The sequence below is a fragment of the Synchiropus splendidus genome, chromosome 10, assembly GCF_027744825.2.
Source record: "Synchiropus splendidus isolate RoL2022-P1 chromosome 10, RoL_Sspl_1.0, whole genome shotgun sequence".
Taxonomy (NCBI): Eukaryota; Metazoa; Chordata; class Actinopteri; order Syngnathiformes; family Callionymidae; genus Synchiropus; species Synchiropus splendidus.
The window spans coordinates 11,761,524-11,785,886 of NC_071343.1; the positions used below are offsets into that span (position 1 = coordinate 11,761,524).

General features: G+C 45.2%; 2 protein-coding genes across 16 annotated transcripts in view; one reads left to right on the forward strand and one right to left on the reverse strand.

The window, feature by feature from the left end:
- Positions 1–868: 868 nt before the first annotated feature.
- Positions 869–5,765, forward strand: nyx (nyctalopin). Of its 2 annotated transcripts, XM_053877339.1 has the most exons (5): positions 869–1,009; positions 1,072–1,136; positions 2,396–2,685; positions 2,753–3,057; positions 3,485–5,765. In XM_053877339.1, the coding sequence occupies exons 2-5, from the start codon at positions 1,115–1,117 to the stop codon at positions 4,269–4,271; spliced, it is 1,404 nt and encodes a 467-aa protein (XP_053733314.1). In that variant the 5' UTR covers positions 869–1,009; positions 1,072–1,114; the 3' UTR covers positions 4,272–5,765. The 2 variants fall into 2 exon arrangements, with proteins under 2 accessions (XP_053733314.1, XP_053733313.1); XM_053877338.1 differs by having other exon boundaries at positions 999–1,136.
- A 1,812-nt stretch (positions 5,766–7,577) lies between these two features.
- The window catches only part of caska (calcium/calmodulin-dependent serine protein kinase a), a 75,773-nt gene continuing 58,987 nt past the window's right edge, over positions 7,578–24,363 (reverse strand). For 2 of the 14 annotated variants that reach the window (XM_053877333.1, XM_053877331.1), the window contains 14 exons: positions 22,227–22,307; positions 18,329–18,517; positions 18,181–18,259; positions 17,204–17,289; positions 17,046–17,114; positions 16,019–16,087; positions 15,568–15,603; positions 13,971–14,167; positions 13,789–13,904; positions 10,623–10,703; positions 10,370–10,450; positions 10,100–10,302; positions 9,950–10,033; positions 7,585–8,606 (listed from right to left, as the gene is read on the reverse strand). In XM_053877333.1, the coding sequence (XP_053733308.1) occupies positions 8,430–8,606; positions 9,950–10,033; positions 10,100–10,302; positions 10,370–10,450; positions 10,623–10,703; positions 13,789–13,904; positions 13,971–14,167; positions 15,568–15,603; positions 16,019–16,087; positions 17,046–17,114; positions 17,204–17,289; positions 18,181–18,259; positions 18,329–18,517; positions 22,227–22,307 (1,548 nt within the window). In that variant the 3' untranslated portion in view covers positions 7,585–8,429. Of the gene's footprint in view, positions 8,607–9,533; positions 9,561–9,949; positions 10,034–10,099; positions 10,303–10,369; positions 10,451–10,622; positions 10,704–13,788; positions 13,905–13,970; positions 14,168–14,432; positions 14,475–15,567; positions 15,604–16,018; positions 16,088–17,045; positions 17,115–17,203; positions 17,290–18,180; positions 18,260–18,328; positions 18,518–22,226; positions 22,308–23,833; positions 23,882–24,363 lie in introns of all 14 variants that reach the window. The other 12 variants (XM_053877324.1, XM_053877323.1, XM_053877328.1 and 9 more) reach the window with 12 other exon arrangements.

Sequence of the window (24,363 nt, forward strand, 5' to 3'; positions counted from 1 at the left end):
GCAGTGTAAACACGCTCACACACACTTGTATCTCCGTCCTTCTGAGGACCTCTCACCCATAACAATCTGAAACACCTTAACCAGGAGTCTGAACCAAACTTAAGCCCAGTTATGACCCAGTTATTTTCACCTTCAAATTCAGGCTTAACCTTGTGGGGTCCAGCCAAATGGTCCCCATGAAGACACAAGGTCTTCCTAGGAAAGTGTTTTGTCAAGAATCGGTCTCCACACGGGTGGATAAACAAGTACACACGTCTTGTACCGCCATCTTTGCGGGGGACATCTGAATGACATAACCCTTTCCCCAGCCTCTCAAACTAATCCTAACCATCCAAAACACATGGCAAAACTTAACTGAAACAAACTGAAACCCAATATAGTGACCCAGTTATTTTGAAGTTTTAATCCTCAAATTGAAGCTTGACCTTGTGGGGACCGGCAAAAATGTTCCCACAAAGCAAAACATCTGTGATTTCAAATATTGGTCCTCACAAGTACTGTCTAAACCAGGTACACACACACACAGATTGCAGGTGATGATCAGACACGTGCAACACCTCCTGTATGAGGACACAATCGATCAGCAGGATCACACCACTGCTGATCTGCTCATCCTCTAATCCACGTCAACATCTGCTTCTGATATCTTCCACCCAACTTCATGCTCCTCACTGCCAGAGTGTGTGAGTTACCGCTGTGATCCCACGGCTTCTTGTGTAATCCCACCAAATGTCCCCCATCATCCCTCCCTCCCTCCCTCCGCACATCACTCCATCCACGTTCAGGGGATTTGGAGCCATTAAGAGATGGATTTTCATGTGTGTGTTTATGAAATGAGTAATGAAATGGGAGGAGGGCGAAGTGGCACCAACAAGTGCAGAGCACACTGGTGCTGGAGGTGGGGCTCAGTGTCCAGGCTGGAGGGCCGCGAGCAGGATGGATGCCAGCGGTGATATCTGGAGGAGGACCGAGGACCCACATGGAGGCAGCGGCGAGGAGGCGTCCACAGGTGAAGACGTCGTCCTCCACTTGCGGCTGCCGTGACCAGTTCTGCTGGGTTTTGTGTTCCAGATCTCCGTTAATCCTGGAGTGTCCCGGATGAGTGACCACAGTCATGGCGGTCATCACGTTCACTGGTCAGTCTCTCTCCTTCTCTCTGCCTCTGGGTCAAGTCTGTGGGTGAGGAAGTCTGTTTCAGACAATCCGTTCGGTGATCAAGCTAAAAGGTCCAAACTCCCAGACAATGGCCATTGTTGGGGCTAATCTCTGGCTCCATCACATCAGCAGCGCCACAGGGAAACCATTTCACCTTGGACGGGAAAATCTGGGCTCGGAGAGTGAAGGAAAAACTCCATGGATAGTTTGTCCTGAGCTGAGCTACAAAGAGTCTGGCTCTGTTTTAACGTTCCTCTCCATCGACCTCGCTATATAAAATCTGCCGGTAACAAACATCAGGAAACGCTCCTGATCTCTGTCCAGGGGAATAGTTGAGATCACTTGCAAGAGTGAGACGCTGACGTCATCCCCGCCACGTGTGGTGTGTCTGTTTGAGAGCACAGCAGATTGACTGGCAAATACACTGGTCAATCCTGAACGGACGTTCACCTTTCCAACTTTGGTATCTGAAGTGCGTCGTCCTTGTGATGGTTTGATGAAAAATTCAAGTTGACAAGTTGAGTGAAAAAAATATTTTCCAAACTTTTTTTCTGCTTTAAATCTCTTGCATTTATATTCTTGAACTTCTAAACGTTCTAACACATTTTTATGTTGCTTTTTTGCAATCCTTTTTTATTTTATGTAATGTGCCTGTGCCTTATTTTTTTTATATATTTTTAAGGATGAGGTTGTTTTTGTACTTTTTTTTAAATCTATGTTTCTGATTTATAGTTTTTTCCCCCCATTTTTTTATTCATACATATAAAAACAATAAGAATACGATTCATATTTTTCAGATTTGTACAGTGGCATTTATTTCTGGGAGTTAAATTCATTTGTATTTTTCAATTGTTTTGTGAGACTACGTTTATCATCTATAGCCAACCTTTTAATTGACAATGATGTCTATCAGGACGTCATCAAAAAACATTGAAAATCTTGTCCTTCAAATCTGGTTTTAAACTTCTTTTTTCAAATGAAATAATGAAATCTGTTTTTTGATTGATTTTCTGAACCTCAAGCAAATACTCTTGAATGCTCAGACACAGTCTCTTATTCTTTGTGTATATATGACATTCTGAATATATATATATATATATATATACATACACATAAGTAAGTTGATACTTTGGTTCAAATCCTCTGTAATGTTTGGACACATTCACTTTCGTCTTTGCAATGTCATGGACAGCAACTAAGGAAAGTGAACATCCCCGCTGCTGTCTTGTCCTCCTCACAGTGTCCCTGCTGTGTCTGCTGCCGGCGGCCGGGTCTCTGGCCCGGTGGGCCTGCGTCCGGGCCTGCCCCCCCTCCTGCTCCTGCACTCAGGAGAAGAGCTGCAGCGTCCTGTGCGACCGCTCCAGCCTGGCCGAGCTGCCCAGGGAGTTCCCCTGCGAGGCCTCGGCCATCAACCTGGACAAGAACCGCCTCAAGTTCCTGTCGGAGCGAGCCTTCGGCACCCTGCCCTCCCTCAAGTCCCTGTCCCTGGACCACAACAACATCTCCTTCATCACACCCGGAGCCTTCAAGGTCTGATCCTGAGCTTCCTTCTTCGTCTTCATGAGTCTTCAGTGAAACTGACCGTCCCGTCTCTCAGGGTCTCTCTAACTTGGTGGAGCTGAAGATGGCGCACAACGAGTACATCAGCTACCTTCACACTCGGACCTTCACTGGCCTGAAGAAGCTGGTGCGCCTGGACCTGTCCGACTGCAACCTCTTCAACATCCCGGACCGGATCTTCATCGAGCAGACGGCTCTGAAGGAGCTGCTCTGCTTCCAGAACAACTTCCGCAGGATCCCGGGGGCCATCCGGGGCATGGAGAACCTGACCCACATCTACCTGGAGCGGAACAAGATCGAGGCGGTGGCCTACAACTCGCTGCTGGGGCTCGGGAGCCTCAAGTAAGTCGACCCACACAAGGAATACTCCTCTAGGTAACCGAGTGGAGTCACAGCCAGCATGGCAACCGGAGCAGCTACGAGTTGTTATTCTCCCCCTGCTGGAGAACGTTCAGGGTTTGTAGCAAATACAGGACCAAAATGTGATGCGTCATTGACAGGTCAGAAATGGGACAATGCGCCGGACATTTCTGCCTCATGTTCCACGTGAAACAAAGCATCTAGCCAGGAGATTGTTTCCTGTTGGTGAAGCTCAGAGGTGGAATTTCTGCTTCATCTTCCTGTGCATGATCCGTGGATAATATTCAATGGAAAAACGTTTGAGTTATCAAAGTACGACTTACGAATCGTCCACTTTAGAGACGAACTACTCAGGTTTGGTGGTATCACATGGTGGACTCTCACTGACTTCATCATCAACCTCTTTCAGGTACCTGAACCTCCAGGAGAACCGCATCAATGTGATCCATGACCAGGCCTTCCAGGACCTGGTGCGTTTGGAGAACTTCTACCTCAACGACAACCTTCTGTCGGACCTGCCCCGGCTCGCCTTCAAGGGTCTGAGCCGCCTCAAGATGCTCAACCTGGGAGGCAACCAGCTGACCAACGTGTCCAAGACCTGGTTCAGCGACTTGACGGAGCTGGAGATCTTGTACCTGGACCGGAACCAGCTGCTGAACATTGAGGAGGGGACCTTTGAGAACCTGACCAGCCTGATCACGCTGCATCTGAACAGCAACAACCTCACCACGCTCCCCTTGCCGGTGTTCCAGCCCATCTACTTCCTGGGCCGCCTCTACCTCTTCAAAAACCCCTGGGAATGCGACTGCGCCATGGAGTGGCTGAAGGACTGGATGGAGTCCTACAACCTGGTGCGGGACATCCCGTGCGCTTCCCCGTCTTCTGTGGCAGGCATGGATCTCAGCGCGGTGGTGTTCACCAAAGTAAATGGCACCTGCGTGGACCCGGGGGAACTCAACCTGACCACCGTCTCCTCCGAGATCCTCAGCACAACGGAGAACCGCTTCAACAGTCTGATCTCCAAACTGCTACAGCAGGAGCTGAGGGAGGAGCTGGGGAACGGGACTGACAGCCTTCGCAACGGGACGCTAGCGGAGCCAGAGGGGCAGCTGCTAGCTGGAGCGCAACAAATCCCCAAATCCCACTTGCTCTTGTGCTTGATGGTGATGTGGCTCCTGGTCCTCGTGAACAAGTGAGACATTTTGAAGACCCGAGACGGATCTGACAAACTCGGCGCTTTCTCCCATTGGGGAGAGTTTTTTCTTTCTGTTTTCTTTGCCCGCTCTTCTCGATTATTTTTGGCCGACAAAAGTTGAAGGTTCAAATCCTGGTGTAGGAATCAATTGGCAGGATCCTTGACATTGGAACAGCCTGCAGTTACTATACCACTTCGGACACCACTTGTCACGGAGATGATTCTTTCCTGACTCAAAGGGCTTCCTGGGAAAGCGGAGGCCAGTGGGTCTCAGGCGACAATGACTATAGGTGCTTCTGTTGCGTACTGTTGCTCAGACCACCGTCCTCCATCGCTGTGTGTCCACGTGCTCATAATATTATTGCTGTTCTGTGTATATTTTGGACAGAAGCTTTAAAGTGACTGCAGTACAGAAGAGATGGAACCATTCTTCTGCTTCCACGGTTTGTAGTACGTGAGTTTAGGAACTGAACCTCAGATGATGTGAAGGTGAAGAGCTACCAGAGTGCACTTTGAGTGATTTCACTTTTTTCCACATATTTCTGTCAAAACGACAACGTAATATCTGGGCCACACGATGGAAATATTTTCCCTGAAATTTCATTTGATTCAACATCTCGTCGACGTCAACAAAGTTTGACGCTTGAACATCGGCGCTTGTGGACGGTGATGGTATATGAATGGGTGCGTTTTGGCAACAGAGGTGTGGCGCACTGCTGCCAAGCTACGAGCGAACTCTAGTTATAATCCTGGTTCTGACCAACAACCAAACATATTCCGTTACCTGCAAAGATTAAACAACGAAGCTGAAGGAAACATGTGGCTGTTAGCATGTTGTGGAATAGCTTAAGTCACTGAACTCTGTCGAAGGGTTGTCGTTTAACTAGCTTTTTAACTTTTAATTGATCATTTTCTGTTCCATATATGTATATTGAAGGATGAGTGATGCACACCAGAGCTGCTAGTTTCGCTAGCTTCCTTTTAGTTTTCTCATGAAACGCTCTCGCCAAACGTCCCGTCGTGTCTGTCGTGGATTTCAGGCTGTGGCTCTTCTGTGACCCCATTGTTACATCATGCTGAATTCTTATGATGTCATTGTCCAATATGAGTATTTCTATTTACATTCTCACGTGTCACGCTGGCGGAGACGAGCGCTCCCGTGTCGATCTGTCGAGCAGATGTCCGCCCTGCTGGTTTCCCATCCAACTGGAAATGTCGGGTTTGCAGCTTCCCCATAAATGCATTAATCTTCTTACGCGGCTTTGATGCGCCGCTGCTGGTGAATGTGACGCCGTAATGGACGGACCTTGTACACACCCCGGTCGCCTATGGACGGATCTGAGCGGGGTGTGAGCGCCATATGCGAGGTCGTCGACGGGGGAAGGTTTAGCTTTCGCGTTTGACTGAAACGTCGGGTTATTAAGGTCTGTCACATGATTTATTTTTTTATAAATAAAGTGGCTATATATATGGTTGGACGTCCAGGCGTGCGGGATCATTTCAGAGATGCCCCAGAAGTCGACCCACTTCGCTGGTGAACTCCAGTTAATCTGTGCACACTGTGACCCTCTAATGTGGGATTAGGTTTTGCACTAAGACAACTCATCTCCGCCATCCCATCAGCACCGTAGATAAACGCCCTCCGCTGCCGTTACACCCTCTGCTTTACATATTTTGACTCATTGTGTCGCCGAAAGGCGGCTGCTGCAAGGTCATATTCAGGGGTCAGCGCTGGTTTGGTGGTGCTGCCCAGGTGCTGAGGTGGCTCCAATTGCTGTCCGACTTGCAGAAGGCTGCAGAAGGAAGCAGGGCAGTTCTTGTTGCTAATTCTTCACGACATTGCCGGCAGAGGTCAGCGACACTTTTCTTGCTCGGAGTACTGACCACTATCTCACCAAAACTCCCTTTAAAAGGTACCATTCTGATGACTACTTTGTCTGTGTTCAGTGTGTCATTGAACATGGTTTATCTCCGCCTCATGCGATGCATCTCTGCAGTCAACTGCCCAGACGACGACATCCTCAGGCAGGTGTGTTTGGGAACAGTAGTTTCGACTCTTTCTACTATCAGCTGAGCCTTTCTGGCACTGACTTCGATGACTGAAAGTTGATGACAATTGTTAGCAAAGGCTCAAAGGTTCAGTGGTCAAAAGTTCATTTGTCAAATATCCATATGGTCAGATATCGGCAATATTGTGGCACATGAACCGAAAGATGCGCCGCCTTAAAGCATTGAACAACACCAGGTTCACAGTGTCTTCAATGTCCCTCAGATTCTTCTCAGTTTCTTGGTTCATGTTCTGACTGATCCGATGGATCTGCATTTTTGGATCAGTCTGCGGCAAATGGGACACTTTAGCTTAGCTTCCAGGCTCCATGAACTCACATGTCCAGCTCCCGGCATCAGATCCACCACTCATGTTCTCCAACACACGCCAGCAAGGAACTCCATACAAGCTTCTTTATCAGCCTCACTGAGTTCCAGACGTGCCCACCTGGTAGGGGACCCCGAAAGTGTCTCCTGTTCGCAACATGATTGAAAAACTGCCCTGAACTTTCAACTTCCCTTCTGTTGTTTTGATTCCCACCACAGGTCTTTTTGAAAAGCCTCGGTCATCCCGACTTGACCGGGCCTGCGTGTGCTCTCTCTTGTTAATGGTATGAGGTTACACAACAGGCAACGCGGCGCCGCTGTCTAATCGCACACTCGCTCTGATTGAAACGTTAAAAGGCAGCAGGTCAGCTGAGGTCTGATCACCTGTTTTCGCCGGCTGAGTTTGGGAAATTCACTGCACATCTAGGTCAAACTGAGGTAACCCGTTCTTTAAGTGGAACTCAGATGTGGGTCAATAACTGAAAACAAAAGGATCCAGACGGTCTCTGGTTGTTGTTTTTAGTGAAGTTTAGTGAAAGAGCTTCACACAACCCAACCAAAGACAACGCCACAATCCCAGTCAGCTTTCTCATCTCAGGCTGACCCATTTCCATGAGGCTCTCCAGCAGACATCGTCCTTCTTTTACCAGCCTGAACCCTTCTGTCATATATAAAAAGAAAAGGAACTTTTCTAAGCCAAATTATTTCCACATGTAAACCGAGCGCTGCCATGGATTTATTTAGTTTTAGACGCAGTTATCTCATCATAACTTATCTCAACCTAACAAGGATGGTTTTCTCTTTGATGTAAATATTATTATATTATTATTATATATATATATTATTTTTCATGTTATTGTGTTATCCTGCTGTAACAAACATTATTTTACTCATGAAAATGATTATCTTGTGACAACCAATTTATATTTGTATTTTCTCACGATAATTCATTTTAGCTATCGTGACTTTATTATTATTTTTTTTTTATCTTGACACAACCAATTTAACAATGCAATTTTTTTCTTATCTTGACAGTCAGTAAAACCGATACGGGCAGAGGTTGGCGTGAGACGACTCAGTTTGAAAATCTCTTCCGGACATAAAACACCAAAGCGAATAAAAAAAGAAAAAAAAAAATCAAGACTTTTATTTATGTTTTTACAAACACATCTCACTACACGTTGATCTTGTACAAATCTGTCGATTAGAAATGTCACCCGAAATGTGAGGGATGTGCATAGGTGTCCCTGTTGTTGTCTCGACTCCTTTATGGGAATTATTTCACTGTTTTCGGCGCGACACGAGGAACACTGACGGACTGACAGCGTGGAAGCTTGCAAAGGTCCACATGCACGATCACCTCAATTTTTCATCTAAAGAAACACGCCGTCCCCGGACGGTTCCCGCCGAGATGAGAGGGTGCAAACCAGTTGGGGGGAGAGAAGAGATGAATAAATAAGGAGGGATGTCATGATCTCCGCAGAGCGTCCGTGTGCTTACGTTCCTTACGACACAGATGAATGGACTGTACTGTCTCTTTAAATCAAACATCTACGAAAATGTCGCCTCCTAGCGAGCTAGCACAGACATGACAATATTCAGTTTTCATCTTTTTTTTTGTTTTTTAATACAACAACACTATGACTAGGTTGTCTGAGAGAGCACAAGTCCCACTGGCTGCTGAGGGGGAATGTTGCGGTTGAGTTCCACCTGATTCAAATCTTAGTCCGCGTCACCGACGGAGGGAGAGGAGTGGAGCGAGGGAGGAAACGGGCGGTGAGAGTCCTCAGTAGACCCACGAGACCGGCACCCACTGGCTGGTGGAGCAGACCAGGTCCATGGCCTCCTCCAGATGCCGGATGGTTTCATCGATTTCATTGTTGATGATGGTCTGGTCGAAGTAGTGGGCGTAGGTCTTCTGCAGGATCTCCGACTCCTTCTGCAGCCGCTGTAGAGACTCGTCCTGCAGGGGGCGGGGGGCGAGCAGAGAGAGGAGCTCAGAGAGCGACACTGTGGGGCTGAATAGCCAACAACCCTGAAACCCCCACATAACCCACAAAACTCTCCGTTTTGTAGGCCTCTTCCGAAGTGTTACAGTCACCAGGACACAGGCTGGAGAAGTCGAGCCGTTGGGGAAACTGCTACTAGCACAATGACTGAGGGAGGAGCACGATCACGGTGGTACACCACTGGTTCTTAACCATAGGGTCGGGGCCCATAGTTTGGCCGCGAGAGCCTTCTAGAGGGCCGCTAAAAGTTTTCTTGTTTTACACCTAATACATTAGCCACGTATGGTGGCAGCAGTGTGTCACTGAATTGACTCGACAGCCGCAAATCTGTGACCAACTATGGAGAAGTTCTTGAAAAGAAAAAAATGATAAAGTGATGCCGCCCCAGTAAAAGCAGTAAAAACTTGTTGAAGCAGTTTTGAAATTGAATTAGAACATTTTATGTCGATACTTTTATTTATACTTCACTTATATCTTCTTTGGAGAATAAAATATTATTTTTATTTTATGATATTTAGTCATGGTTTTATCATATTTATTTAATTCAGAATTGTATTCAGTTTTTTCCAATTTTCTCAACAGTTTGCATCAAGTGTATTTTTTTTCCCTTTTTTCTTTAGTAAATTTGATGAACATGATTCTGCTGCTGGTTGGACTTTTCCATGACAAATATCTTTGCGATGATCACATGGTTTCATGTCACTTCACAAGGTTTCAGTCTAAGTGTCAGTAGATTAAATATATCACAAATGAAATCAAGAGTCACAAACCCATTTGTTCGGGGAATTGTGGGCCCCGAGATGAAAAAGGTTAAGAACCCCTGGGCGACACAACTCAAGAGGAGTGGACAGGACACGCGTGTCATGGGAACGTTTACTTACTGGCAGCGTTCGACACCATCGGGGTGTCTTGAGGCCAAAGACAGAAAAAGGCATGCAGATGAGAGTCATAATAATAATGGGAGACAGGAGGAGGGTCCACATGCAGGAGGGAGAGTGACACTGACCACGCTAACATGCAGTGTCTTTACAACGTCACATTAATCATTTAATTTTTTAAAAATTAAAAAAGTGAATTTCATTGTTTGTTTTTTTTTAAAAAAGTAAATGAAAATTTTCTAAAACTTTTTAAAGTGAAATTATAATGTAAACAATGGTTTTCAAAATTTTAACGCACACACAGACGTAAAGTTACAGAAAATTACACAGAGAAAAAAATGTTAATTGAATATTTAAGTTGAACAAAAAAATAAAAAGCAGCACAGTGCAGATGTGGAGTAAAATCAATGCAGTCATACCTCGTCGATGCCTGGCGTGATTGTGGGAGCGGCGATAAATACTACATAGGGGGCGTACTCTGCCGTCCGCAGCACCTTCAGCGCCTGAAATGGAGCAGTAGTTTTGAACTAAAAAGCAAGCTCTCTGGGGCCAGACTTGTCCCTCCAGACCTGAGGCTCCACGTCCAGGATGGACACCAGGCCCTGCTGGTGGATCTTGCGGATGGTCTCCAGTCTGGTCCCGTACATGGCGTCTTCGTGGCTGCCGTACTCCAGGTACTCGTTGTTGCTGATGTCCTGCATCATCTGGTCGTGGGAGACAAAGTAGTAGTTCTTCCCGTTCTCCTCATCCTTCTTGGGAGGCCTGGTGGTGTCTGAGGGGAGACAGGAAGTGAGCGCGGCGCGCTCTGCAGGCCAGCGGAGGAACTTCCACGTGCTTACGTGGGATGGGGTAGGCGAATCTGTCCGGGTGTTTGGTGATCAGGGTGTTCTTGATGTGTCTCCTGCCCACGCCGTGAGCACCTACGCACAGGCATGCAGCACAAGGCAGGTGTTTAGAAACAGAGACCGCAATATCAGTTCAATAAAAAGGAAGAAACTTTTGTGAGAAGGTAAACAGACAACATTCAAAGGACTAGCTAGTACTAAACTAGCTTCAGAGATGAGGTCATTGTTTGTATTTGTTGCGACTCACCCAACAGAACCAGTGTTTTCCTCTTGAAGGCCGGAAGCTTCACCACCTCTTCATACGTGACCAGATCTAGTTGGTCGAACACTGAAGTCCCAGAGAGAGAAGCGGCGTCAGAGAGCAGGCGAGAGCCACAAATCGTAAACAAACAGAGACGTCGACAAGTCTAGGGAGGATCGGGAGGCAGTGATGCCACTACAGTGTGGGAAAAACAATCCTGGCTCCCGTTGTTCTGATCTGTGCTTTGTGTGGATGGGAACATGACTCAGCATTTAACAGTAGGTGAGTCAGTACTGCAAGTGGGCAAACTAAATTTGCCGACTCATCGTTGATCAGTGCACTGAGGCAGCGGATTATGGGTAAAGACAAGGCTTACGTTTGAAATTGTGAAAGAGCGGGTAGTAGCCAGGAAAACATGATGACTCAGCGAATCCTCGAGTCTGACTGATCCTGCTATCAGTGATACAGGGATTCAAGATCAAGGTTGAGTCAGCAATTATTACTTTGTAATAACTTGTTGAGAAAATGTGACAATGAAAACAGTGACTGAAAAGATTCCTCAGTATCATTGGGCACTTGAAATGATCTGGTCAGACTAGGCTTCACCAGGTAGTCAATAAAAACAATAGTAATAATAACAATAACAACAATAATATATATACATGTAAATTACTAAGCACCTGTACGTCGCAGCAGGAAAGAAGGCATGAGTGACTCTGCAAATATTTGACTCACGGTGAGTCATGGCAAGCATCCATGACTCAGCATTAATTCATTTGAAATATATACTTGACTTAAATGGAGTCACAGCATTTCTTCAACGCTCCAACCTTAAGACTGGCACTGACACACTTCAGTGTGAAGTGGCACCAAGAAAGACCGTACATCGCATCAAAGAGCCCGAAGGGTCCGAGCAGCACCCACACGTCGCTGGGTTTGGTTTTGCTTTGGGGAGCTGCGGGTGACGTGGCAGACTAGTCTATTCTATTTGACCAGTAGTCGGCTAACAGGCTGGTGGAGACACACCACATCTACAACACTCAGTAGTTTTCAGAGAGCTTTCTGTTGTGCTCATCAACAGAAATGAAAAACTGCAGGGACTGGGTTCTTCTAGAGGAGACATTGAAACAGAAGCAGGAGGAAGGAAGTGTTGGGGCAGGGCTGCGTCACTGTTGGAGCAACGGCTAAACAGTTACTGGCTGCTAACCGTCTGCTCAAACTACTCAGAACACTGCTGAGTCGTGCCGTAATGGATTGTTGACAACGAAATCCAAAGGTGGTTTGAGTGACATGTTGAGCAGCTAAAGCTAAGACTGAAAAAGTTGCATTTTGTGGTTCGATTTTTCATTAAAAATCTGCGCTGTCTGCAGAAATATAACTCCAACAGTAGCGTCACCGTGCCCTCAGACACACAATAGAGAGAGAGAGAGGTCAGAGTCAAGTAGAGCGAGCAGAAGCTGCCACTGTTGTTACTTACATGCACAGAAGTCGTTCAGTAGAGAAGCGAGAGAGATGAACAGGAGGGGTCATAACATGGTTCAGTTACAAGAGCCGAGAACAACAACACAAAATATAACTGTGCGCACACACACAAAGCCACTGTTGTTGCTCATCACAACAACTGGTTGTCATCTGGTGATGTCATCGCGTTTACATGCAGCATCGGCGGCGCAGGAGGTTTGTCACACTGTCACACTTCAGTGAACACACACAAACATAAAAACACAAACTTGCATTTCCAGACCTGCACAGCTCTACACATTAAATCCTCATTTCTGCTCATTATATGTGAGGAAAACAAAGTTGAAATAAACACTAATTCAATAAAGTCATTTGTTTATATCTTAAAAAGCCCAATTATGCACAGCTCTCAGTCATTTAAATGTAAAATCATGTGAACTTAAGATGCAGCAAAATAACATCTGGGGAGGAAAGTGGAACACAACTGTCTCAGCAGGTATGACGTCTGGAAAAATGTGCACCAGCGGCACAGAATTCCAAAAACTGAGGGGAAAAAGACACAACACCCAGACGTCGGTGTAGAAGGAAGGAAGGCATGATGCTATCAAGAGTCCCAAACTCCATCAGGCAGTTCAAGATGTCATGGTGTAGAAACCATGAAGGCAGAGCTGGTGACATGGAGACATGCACAGCAACATGCTCATGATGGACGAACCAAACACACATCAACGCCACACAGCTACAGTCAAATTCCTCACACTCCCTGAAACGAAAAGCTGAGTCATGGCCTCTCACTCACAGGCGACTAGGAAAGTTGTACATTCTGAGTAGGAGGAATTAAAGCAGACTACAGGAAGTAGTTCAAGTTTAAATATACTTTTTTCTTGTCAGCAGGAATAGTCATTCAGTCACAACCACAGTGAAAGTAGTAGAAGCAGTGAAAGCAAAGGAGATGTATAGTAGTAGTTTAATTGAAGAGCAGAAAGAGTAGTTCTTGTCATAAAAGCATTGTATAGCGGTAACAGGAAAAGTAGTAGTTATCGTAGTTAAATTACAGAATTGATATGAAAGGAGTGTAAAACTCTGTTTAAAGAGTACAAGTAGTAGTTGTTAGAGTATAATTTGAAATAAATAAATAAAGTGGACGTGGTAGCAGCAAAAGTATGCGTGGCAGATGCTGAAAGCAAGGGGTAGTTAAGAGTAAAAGTAGAGGTACACAGATAACTGATCGTGGTTCCATGTGGGAGCTCTTGTTTAAAAGTAGTTTCCAGACCAGCACGAGTTGATCTGGGCAACACGACAAACAAGCAAGTGCTCTGGTCTGAGGTGAAGCCTCATGGCCTGCTGCTGAGTGTACAAGCACTTCACGTAAATGACTGCAGCCTGCGTCTTCAGAAGTGCTGACCTCTCTGGTTGCACACACGTGAGACCTTGCGAGTGGCCACGCCCCCCCCCAACCCTACCACCACAGTCACACTGGCAGCCACATGCTGCTGATATCTGAGCACTCGCTGAACCCCTCACAGCAGCGCCAGCGAGTCACTTCAGACTCTGCAGCTAGAATCAATGAGCGGGTTTATTTTAACTGCAGAGTTCCTGGCTGACGTCCGGCTTCTGCTGCAGCAAGTCGACATGCGTGTGAAGATAAGAGGTGTGCGCATGCACGTGGTGTGTGTGCGTGCTCATGCAGCAGCGTGCGTGGCTGTCGTACCTGCGTTGTGCTTGGCCAAATACTTGTCTTTATACTGCTTCTTCTTCTTGCCAAACCAGGTGCAGCTGGCTTGTTGCTCCTGCTTGGTCTTCTCCATGGCGATGCACGCCACCCTCCTGCAACACACACACAGGTGAGCAGCCGCTGCTTCGCAGCCCCGCGGCTGCGGCCGTCCTCCTCACCACTCCTGCAGCTCGGGTGAAGGGATGAGTCCCGCCGTGGCGTTCTTGGTGTTCTCCAGCTTGCCTTGCCACCAGTTGTGGTCGTCCTTGGAGATGATCTGGATGATGTCGCCCACGCGGAAGCGGATCCCGGCCTCCTTGCAGGGGATGAGCTCGTCTTTGGATGGGTCGTACTCGAACTGAGCCCTCACGTAGATCTGGAAACGGCGGGGGGACATTTGAACCAGCGCAGGAGGGTCAGCAGGCAGGTCCGTGGTGTGAGAAATAAAGACGGTGAAGGATGTGTCAGAACTGTGGTGAGGTTCAGCTCTGAGGAACCACTAAAACTTCCCGGTTTACCAGACCCAAACTACACCGCAGAGTCCCGTTTTAACTCCTCAACGTGACACAGTGAGATGGACAAAGTATTCAGGACGAGTGGGGCTTTTTGTGGGGGGGGGGGCAGGGGGCGCTGTCTCTTACCTTCACTGACATTTTATCCTTGATTGGAGGTCTGGACTCAATCTAGGATTTGAGAGCATCACACACATCATGCAGCTTTGAATGACTAAACAGAGCGCTTGGGGAGGGGTGGAGAGATTTGGGAACATGGGGGTTCAGTCTGTTCTGTGAGCTGGTACTGAACTGTGACACCAGGTGAGGGTTGAGCAGTGCCTAAGCTATTAGTCACAAACACAGTGAGGGTCATTCCAGATGAGAAGATGGAGAAGATGATCAAGGGTGAGGTGGAGGAGGGGGCCCCAGATGGGACGGGCCGAGAGACAAACAGTGTTGGGGAGGAGGCTGCTGGACTTGTTCATAATGCTGAGACAAACAGGAGCTTGTGGTGAAGACAAACCAGCTGGTCACACACACCAACGTGTTTACAAGGGTTGTATATTGTTTCAGAATGTGCACGTGCAAGAATCTCTTTCCACTGTGTATGGACGTTTACATGTATTCTCATTTATATTTACATTTATAATAATAATAATAATAATAATAATTGACATATTTTCAGGGTCTGGGCTTTGATCTGAAAAAAGGTCATTTATGAGATAAATAACTTTAAAAAAATGATGTATTTAATTGAATGAAACAATTTGTTTTGAAACAAATTGAAGAAAAATGCTTTACAATTAACTAATAAAACTAAACTAAATAAAAAAAAAAAAAAGAAAAAAAAAAAAAAACCTTACATGACCTGGAAGTATCAAGAAACCAAATAAAACTTGACTCACCAAACATCTCGACAAAGACCATGACTGAACTTTCTAACTTCCATGAACAGCTGCAGCTCATTCTGTGCAACATTCCGGACTAAATGTGTTTTGAATTGGATCCAAACACGCAATAACGCTTAACTGGCTGGTCCTTGTTAAAAAGGACCATTACCTTGTATTTATTTAGTTGCTGTTTATTTGAAATTTCATTTATCTTGAACGCACTTTGGGATTTTTTCCTCCTTCTTCTTCATCTAGCACTCTAAATCCTGCTGGCTACCAACAGCCTACTCTCATCTCTTCACTTCAGAGTGTGAGCAGGGGCCAAAACCAGTCACGCTGTGAGTCTGACTGGAGGGGAAACTAGTGAAGATGACATGAGCGTGTTCATTCACCTGTCTGCCTTTGGGCTGGATGGTGGACGGCAGGTCCTGTGGACACAGGTGATCATGAGGCAGAGAGAAAGGTTAAGAGGAAGCCGGTCAGAACGTTCAGCAGTCACATGCACGGCACGGTGAAACCATCCCAAAGACTCTGTGGAGCCAAGGCCAAAGCACGAAGCCAGCAGCTGCAGCATCAGCACGGTCGCGGGTTCAACTCCAACTCATAGCAACCGATTAGTTTCTCTCAAAATGATTTCTGTCAGCAAAGCAGCAGGGCACGCACCAGGCATGAGGAGGCACACCAATTTGCTAACTGAGATATCGGACACAGGGGCGGTCGGCTCGGGCGGGGGCGCGGTCTGGGCGGAGCCACACTTATGAAAGGTCGAACACTCGACATGACAAACAACTGCTGTAAGTGAGACGTGAGGTGGCGGGGAAGTGAGGGGCGGGGGATCCTTACCAAGATAGAACTGTTAATGCTGGAGTGCCCATTGGCAGGGGACTGCCTGGAGGTGTTGGGGGATTCTCTCTGAAATAAGACACACAGGTCAGCGACACACACTCATGTAGCGTCACACATGTCCACGAGCACGCGGCTGGTGAGATGGAACTCATGAGCGACCCGCACTGACAGCTCCAGGTTTAACAAATGACGTCATTGTCAACCTGCAGCTGCGGATCTCACCGCAGGGAGGCGACAAAGTGCCGTGAGACGTGTTTACTGCGACGCTACGACATGACAAATAAACAGTAAACGGTTAAGAGGAATGAACAACATATTTCTCACTGATCTTTTTAATCTGAGATTTGTAAAAATATTTGAAACATTTTATTTTGTAAATAACGTTAAAAAACATCTTGGAGAAAGGAAAACTGAAGTAGCAAAAAATATCAATATTAAAAAGACATTTTGAAAAATTACAACAAGTAAAAGACTAATGGAAAAAGAAGGAAAAATAATGATGCAAAAATGTAGAAAAAAGGACTTAAAAAAGAAACTTATATAAACTATAAAATACATAAGTGTCATTGGTAACATGTAAACAATATATTTTAAAAGACTAATGTCAAGCTAACATTGAAATAACCAACAGCGAGACATTACAAAGAAAGTGTTGACAATTTTCCTCTGTTATACTATTTCCAGAGTTACCGCAACCTCTGACGTTTGTTGTGTTGTGTGTGTGTGTGTGCTATCTAGGGTGTTCCTGCTGTGTGCAGGGGGACAGGAGCAGGGCCGGGGTCACATATTGGGGTGTGTCTCATTGTGGGAGCAGGAGGAAGAGGAGCACAGGGAGGTTCCGGTATCTTGGTTGTGAAATTGGTGTGCTGATTATCAGCTCCAGCAAAAACACACGCTCACACACACACACACGCAGAGGGCATATTAGGTTACAGGCTGCACAGCGAGCAGTTAGTAACCAGATCTGAGGAAGAAGAAGAAGAAGAAGAAGAAGAGGAGGAGGAGGTGGAGGAAGAGACCTTACCTCACACGAGGAGCCCTGTGATCTGTAACTTGGCACTATCTTAAAGGTGATGCTCCCTCTCATCTCTCTCTGCAGACAAAGACACGCACACACACACACACGTCATGAGAGCGTGGCTGCGGTGAGCAGCAGTCAGAGTCCCGGCCTGCTCTTCTCACCAGCATCTTCTGCAGCTGCTCCACGGTCTGGTTGGCCACGCTGATGCCGTTGATCTCCCGGATTTCATCTCCCACGTGCAGCGTTCCTATAGTCAGAGGAGGGAAGTGAGGAGGGGCAGGACGCCACGCTTTATTCTTTCACGAGCAGACACACACGAGGGTCCAGCTCGCGCTGCCAAGTCAGTGGAGGCTTCATTAAATGAGCCGCAGATGTTGGCTCGTCTCACAAACTCCTTCATTCCGATAAAGTCTCATCAAACCTCTCCACCTGTCACTCCTCTCTTGCTGGCTTCTTTCATGTCCTCCAATTTTCTCTGCTTCTACAATTTCATCAGTTGTTCCTTCCTCTCCTCCTTCCTTTAGACTATCTATCACATCTCACTCCTCACTTTTTAACCGCTCAATACTCCCTTCCAGGCTCTAGATCCAACCCTGCTTCTTTCCCATTCCAATATATCGGTTAACACCTTCACTCTTCTCCTCCCATCTCTTCTCATTCAGCCCTTTGCAATCCTCCTTTCTCCCTCTGTTCCTCTACATTCCTTCCGCCCTTCCGTCTCTAGCTTTCCCTCTTTTCTTTCCCTCATTTTATTACTGCCTTTTATTACTGCGTTCTTACTTTTCATTCCATATTTTTTCTTTCTTTTCGTCCTTTACTGGTACTTCCACCAGGTTCCTCATGCGCTCCTTTCCTCTCTTGTAAGAGCACTTCTCATGTTTCTTCATTTCTTCCTCGCCTTCTACTAATTGGCCCCACTCCTTTTATATAATTCATTTCTTCGTGATTCCTTCCCAAACTAATTTCTTCCACCCAGCCACTCTTGCTGTACCCATTTCATTATCCCTCCCACTATGCTTCATATATTTCTTTTCATCTTCCTCACCTCCTTCCTACCTCCACTAACTCCAGAACATCTGATACATTATTATTACTTAACTTTACAATAAAAACACAAGGTGAAAGCAGCGGACTGTACCCTGTCTGTGGATCATGCCGCCGTGCATGATCCGCGCCACGATGCAGTGGTTGGAGTCGTTCATCTTCAGCGTGATGCCCTGCAGACCGGATCAGAACCGAGTGTCAGTGAACGCATCGAAGCGAATTGGCCAAGCGTGGCAGCATACCATTGGCTCGTCCGTATTCTTCTGGAACTGAACCAGGCGGACCCGGGTGACGTTCTCCAGGTCCATGTCTCCGTTGGTGCTTTCCGGCGAGTCTCCGTTCAGGTAGGGCGACGTGGGAGGAGGGGTCACTCTCAGGGCCTCGTCGCTGTAAACCTCGTGAGCCACCACGTCGTGGGCCTGCAGCAGCGCCTGGAGGTCACAAATGAAAGGTCAAAAATGACCTTTGACTTCTGGACAGTGAGGCAAAACGTGGATGCATCAACAACATACAAAATATTGCTGACTGAACACTGAAACACAGAAAGTACAGATACCCACCAGACAACACCAGCACTTAAGCATATTCATGATATTCCATTATATTTTGAGCACATTGAATATATAAAACGTATAAGTCCGTTAGTGTCGCAAGCTTTATTCAAGTGCATGAGTGCTCAGTAATATCACACACACTTGGTCCAGAGAGCCCCTCTCCTCTAAAGAGTTTGCCTGCAGCTCCAAGATGTTGTAGTTGAAGGTGTTCAAGCGTTTCATCTGCTTCATCAGTCTGAGCAGAAGTGTCACATCTGATGGTTGTGTGGAGCCTCCGGTCTTTCCCGACAGCTAGAGAGGGACTTGACTGGCACTCGAACAAGATGCTTCGAAACTTAAAAGGAGAGCCATCAAAGACGGAGAATCCTCTCACCATCTACAAGCCTGCTCAGAAAAATCTCCAGCTCAAGTATCGTCATTAACTCTTCAGGAAAAGTACTCGACCGACTACACTGATGAAAATGCTACGTTTTTTTAGGTGATTTTACATACACTTCATACACATCACCAACCTAATAATAGTTCTAGTTCTGGCAACGTTTTAAACTGAGTGTGTTTTGCTGTGGCAGCATTAGCCGGTGATACAAGAGCGAGTGGGAAGATAGCTTATTATTATTACATATGTTATCATAACAGCCTTCCACAGTCATGTTTTACTCAAGAAAAAAACCCAGAAAAAACTGCACCCCCTTTCAAGCGGATGACAGCTGAATGCATAGACTTAAACTCACAACTGTCTCAGCTGAATCCCAGGCTCTCACACACACTCAGGATACGAAGAGCTGAAGGAGGCGGCAGCAACTCCACCTCTCCTGTCACACGGCATCAGACCCAAAACAAACTTCATGTTCGCAGGCACCAAGGAAGTTCAGGTTGTGTGTGACTGTAGTCTAATGAGGACGAGGTCAGGGGGATTAACCTGTCCCCTCCGCGTGGCGGACAAGAGTGTGAGAATGTCCAGGGAGAACAAGAGCAGACAGTGGTGAAAACAACAGAGAGGGAAAGATAAAAATAGTGAAAGAGAAAGGGTTGAAACAAGAGAGGGCTGTCACGACAGGAAGTACAGGCTCTTTAAAAATGGTTTACGCTGTCATGCGTGAAACATACATCGTGCACTATTGATCATGCAGATGTCTCTATAATAAAGGGAGCTACATAATGTTTGAATATTATTCCTATTTTCCAACACCTTATTAAAACTCCCCATAAACGTATGTTTCAATGACAGCAAGCCTCTTCCTCAAGGACTGACCTGTCACCATAAGACTTGAAACCACTTTACACTGAATTCACGTCACACTCCAGAGGAAGATGATGAGCAGTGATCACAGTTTCGCTTAACAGTGAGCAGAATTTAAAAAGAAAACCACACCTATTTTGAGTTGTATGGCACCCCCACCCCCACCAAACAAAGAAACAATTGAAATTATATCAAACTTTAAATCGACCATCCCTCCCATTTTACAGTAAATGCTGGACTCTTTAAGCTAAGTGGATGTCTTCATTTACCCAACATTTCCCCTCCCATGGGCACATGCGCCCCACATTTTGTGGTCCAGGGCCTCAAGCCAGAAGAAAGGGCGCACATCGTAAAAATCTCTTTCATGTTGTCACGAAAATAATCGCATAAAAGGGTCTAGTTTGGCCAAAAAATGTGCAACTCTTCCACCATCCTGCCCTAAATTCACTCCACCACAAGCTACCAGGGAAAGGCAGACTGGTGACTGGGGTATGGCTTCCTCAACCTATAAACCTGCATGAGCTATTACATTATTCATATTTATAACAATAGGGGCTGGTTCTCTTGCTCAAGGTGTACCCAAACCCACAACCTTTTTAGTGTGCTGGGGCCACTACATCATACATCATATTGAGCTCATAAAATAAATGTCCTTGGAACTGATACTGATAGTGTTTTTAGAAAATAAATATTTTGCCACCTTGTTAATTATTATCCAACAACCCCTCATTTGTGCCAATAGTTCAGAGGTCACTAACTTGTTGCAAGTCCAGTTTGAACCCACAATTTGAGAAAAGAGTTCAGAATATGGAGTAGAGCTTGTGCCACCTTTGAACTTCCCGCTACTGTGGTTATAAGGGGACGCAATGACGACTTCGTTTGGTCTTGTTGGTGAATTCAGATAACTTGGTTTACCAAGCTTCACACCAGCCTGTTTGACAGGCTCAGTCTTGGGAATGTGGCGGCTACATCTCAGACCTCTTTGGTAGTTTCACGTCGCTCCAGCACAGCTCTGCCTTCCTGACCTCCTCCTGCTGCTCCACCCCGTCCCGTCTTCAGATGGATTACTTTCCTCCTCGTCGCCACAGTGCTATCACTCCCTTTGTCTCCCTCGCCTCCTCTCCATTAGCGTGTCATTTTGATAGCGAGCGGCTCATTGATCAGAGGGAGAAATCGTCCACGCTAATGTGACGGGATTAGCGGCGGAGGCTGATGACATTTGAGCGACTTTCCCCTTTAAACAGATTAACCTCGGATGCTTTGATTCAGTTGGAAATCATGACTTGAGCGCTTGCAAGAACTGAACTTGCAGCTGAAGCAAGTGTGATCGAGAACCGCGGCGACCTTGGGTATCGGTTTGCAGCTATATTGTAGCGTGTAGATTAGATGAAAGGAGCTTAAACTCAAAAGGACGCTACAAAGAAACGACTTCAGATAAACTCAAATGGCTAAAACATGACCCTCACATTTAAAGCTTCTGTATATATATATATATATATATATATATATATATATAACAACACAAAAATATAACAACACAAAATTAATTTAATTGAACAGTTTGCTCTCCAGACAACAGGGAACCTTTGTAAGTGCAGGAGTTCCTGGTCCACTGATCACACTGATGCACAAGACACGTGGCAGCTAGGATGATAACAACAACAACAAACATGGAGGAATCCCTGAACAAAAGCAAACAAAAGCATCCGTTTGCTTTTGGTCAGGGAGGTTTTTCACTACACAATGGTCAGGGTTTCCACTGCTCTGAATGTACTTGAAATTCTTATAACATTGAAATTCTTATGCAAATATTTTCAAGACATCAAAAGAGCTTTCGTTTAAATAAGGTGATATAAAAACTTGAATATAGCCACCATCGTGATTTATTGTGCTATTGTCAAACTGATGCAAAACAAACAATATTTTGTTGTTTAAATGCATGTATGGGTCAGTTATATATCAAATTCATTCACATTGAAAAATGTGGCTTCTTGTGGCAAATATTCTTATGCCATTAAACTGCGATTAATTGAGATTAATTCATCACAAATTCTCCAATTAATAAGATTATTTTTTTACTCGAATCCCACCCCTAAAATATATATATATATATAAAACCGAACAAGATTTAGATTTCTCTTATTACAGTAGTAATTCCATTATAATTGCTGTCATCAGCTCCCGTATCGTCGGCAGCTTCATGCATGAATGAAACGCTCACAGATAAGACAGTTGATAAAACAACTCGTGGATTAACTTCATTACAACGAATCAGCTTCTTTGAGAGACAATGAAAACAAACTGTATGAGTAGATATGTTGCAGCAAGAAACAGTTTTTCACTCACCATGAAATGTGGTTGGGTCAGTATCCTCCTGAGTTCTTTAGCTTCGTGGTTCTCTGAGTAGCAGGAAATCTCCTCCAGGACCTAAGCGCACGAGAAGCAAACAAAAGATCCCACAAAGATTCAATCAACAGTTCAGTAATCCTCCAAACTTCTCTCTGAATGTCTCACGACGACCTGCTGCAACTCTGTCAGTTTACAGACTTCAGAACGTTGAAAAAACAAAAAAAGTCTCCTAATGCCGGCCCCTGAACATCACTGCCAACCCCAAGTTCGGACCCCACTCAACAGGTCGGCTGGAAGTGGCCCCTCCCTCCTGCTCTTTCAGCTGAGTGTGTTGTCAGCCTCAGTTATGTTGCGCCCGACTGGTGAATGTGGCGTTGTGTCGGTGAGGAGGGGGCGAGGAATTGAGCCGGCCTCAAACCTGTGAGGTCATCGAGCCATTTTTCAATCACTAAGGTGTGACTTTTTCAGCTGGCGGGTATGAACAAGCAAAGCCATGATTCACTCATGCTGCCTTTCACACACTCTTTTTCACATCGCTCATCCAACGCCGGATGGAAACACATCCATCAGGGACTTCTGACCACAGCTGGAAATCCTTTACTGACACTACTTTATAAAATAAATGGTAGAATTTCTCGTATTTCTATGGTCATATTTTAACTCTTCCAATTATGATCTCTGATTTTATTTGACAATTTTGTTGTAACAGCAATGCATACTTTTACTTAGTTTAAGTAGATTTATTTGCCTTTATGCCTTATATTATATACTGTAGTCCCTGACTATTTTATTGTTTTATTTCTTCATGAATGTCACCATTTCAAATATATTATTATCAAGATAGAGCATGAATCATGTACAGATTTTTTAAAATTTATTATTGTCTATTCTTGTCTTTAAAATTTCAGTATTATGCTCATTCTTTAAGAAGATAAATGAATAATTGTTTAAATGTATTTAAAAATAAAAAATAATTTCAACGCCTTTAAATAACAATGCATTTTTATTGAGCTTTTATTTTGTATTTTTTTTTATTTTAGAAAGACTGTATATAATGAGAATATATTATTCTACATTAAGTCTATTTTAATTCACATGGCATAAGTTCTTTTGACCTGGTCATTTTAACAATGTATTTAATTCCCTCTCCTAATGATGTGTTTCAGGTTAGCAGCTATCTGTGATTCATTTTTTCAAATTTCAATGTTTAATTATATCTCTTTTGATTGCAACTTTCACATTCCATATTTTTACATTTTAATACTTTCAATTATTTTATGGTTTTAACCATCGCATTATCTTCTCAGTTTTGTATTTTATTTATTTTTCCACGCTATTATTTATTTTTTCCGGGCTTCTTTTTCTTCTACTTTTAAAAAAAAATCATTTTACAACATTTTTCGGGAAGCAGCAGACACACTGCTAATAATCCGAAGACTAACTAACACAAACACTCACGCACACACACACACACGGACTACTCAACCTTGGACTCACAAGGAAAAGGCAGCAACTTGAACAATCCAGACGTGGAACTTTTCGGTCACAGATATACAGAGAAGCACACAAGCTAACTGGTAGTGTGGAGAGGACAGGGGTCTTACATATTCCAGGTGTTTCAAAGCGTCACCGGCATCTTCTTGGAAGGGACGCTTAAGTGAAGGGAGACACAAAGACGGTTACACAGACCATCCCGGGTTGATCAACAGTCAGTGTGATAAGAGAGAGGAAGAGGAGGAGGAGGAAGGCCCCTCTCCTGTCATTCAACAGCTGATATTAGAACAGCCGCTGTAAGATTAGTATCAGTAGCCAAAGCAGCTCATTTCATTCACCGGCAAGATTAGTTCTACTTCTAAACAAAGAGGACACGTGTGTGAGTGCAGTCGCAGCAAAGACGGCTGATTGGCGGAGAGATTCAAGAGAGTGAATCAGCGAAGACAAAGAGAAGGAGGTGGCCTTGCCAAATTGAATGACCTGATCAGCACAATCTATGCTGAGTTGGCCTTTCCCAACTGTGCACTCCTGAGCCGATAAAGCAAAAGAAACTCCGGGGAAAGACTCATGAAACCAGTGGGTGCAATCAAAGCGCCAACTACAACAAAGACAAAACTACAAACAGCCGCTTCCAATTGGG

Excerpts from the sequence above, each read along its gene's own strand:
- nyx (XM_053877339.1), top strand. The coding sequence starts at position 1,115 with ATGGCGGTCATCACGTTCACTG. Across the intron at positions 2,686-2,752 it reads TCACACCCGGAGCCTTCAAG|GGTCTCTCTAACTTGGTGGA; the intron begins GTCTGATCCTGA and ends CCCGTCTCTCAG. Across the intron at positions 3,058-3,484 it reads CTGGGGCTCGGGAGCCTCAA|GTACCTGAACCTCCAGGAGA; the intron begins GTAAGTCGACCC and ends AACCTCTTTCAG.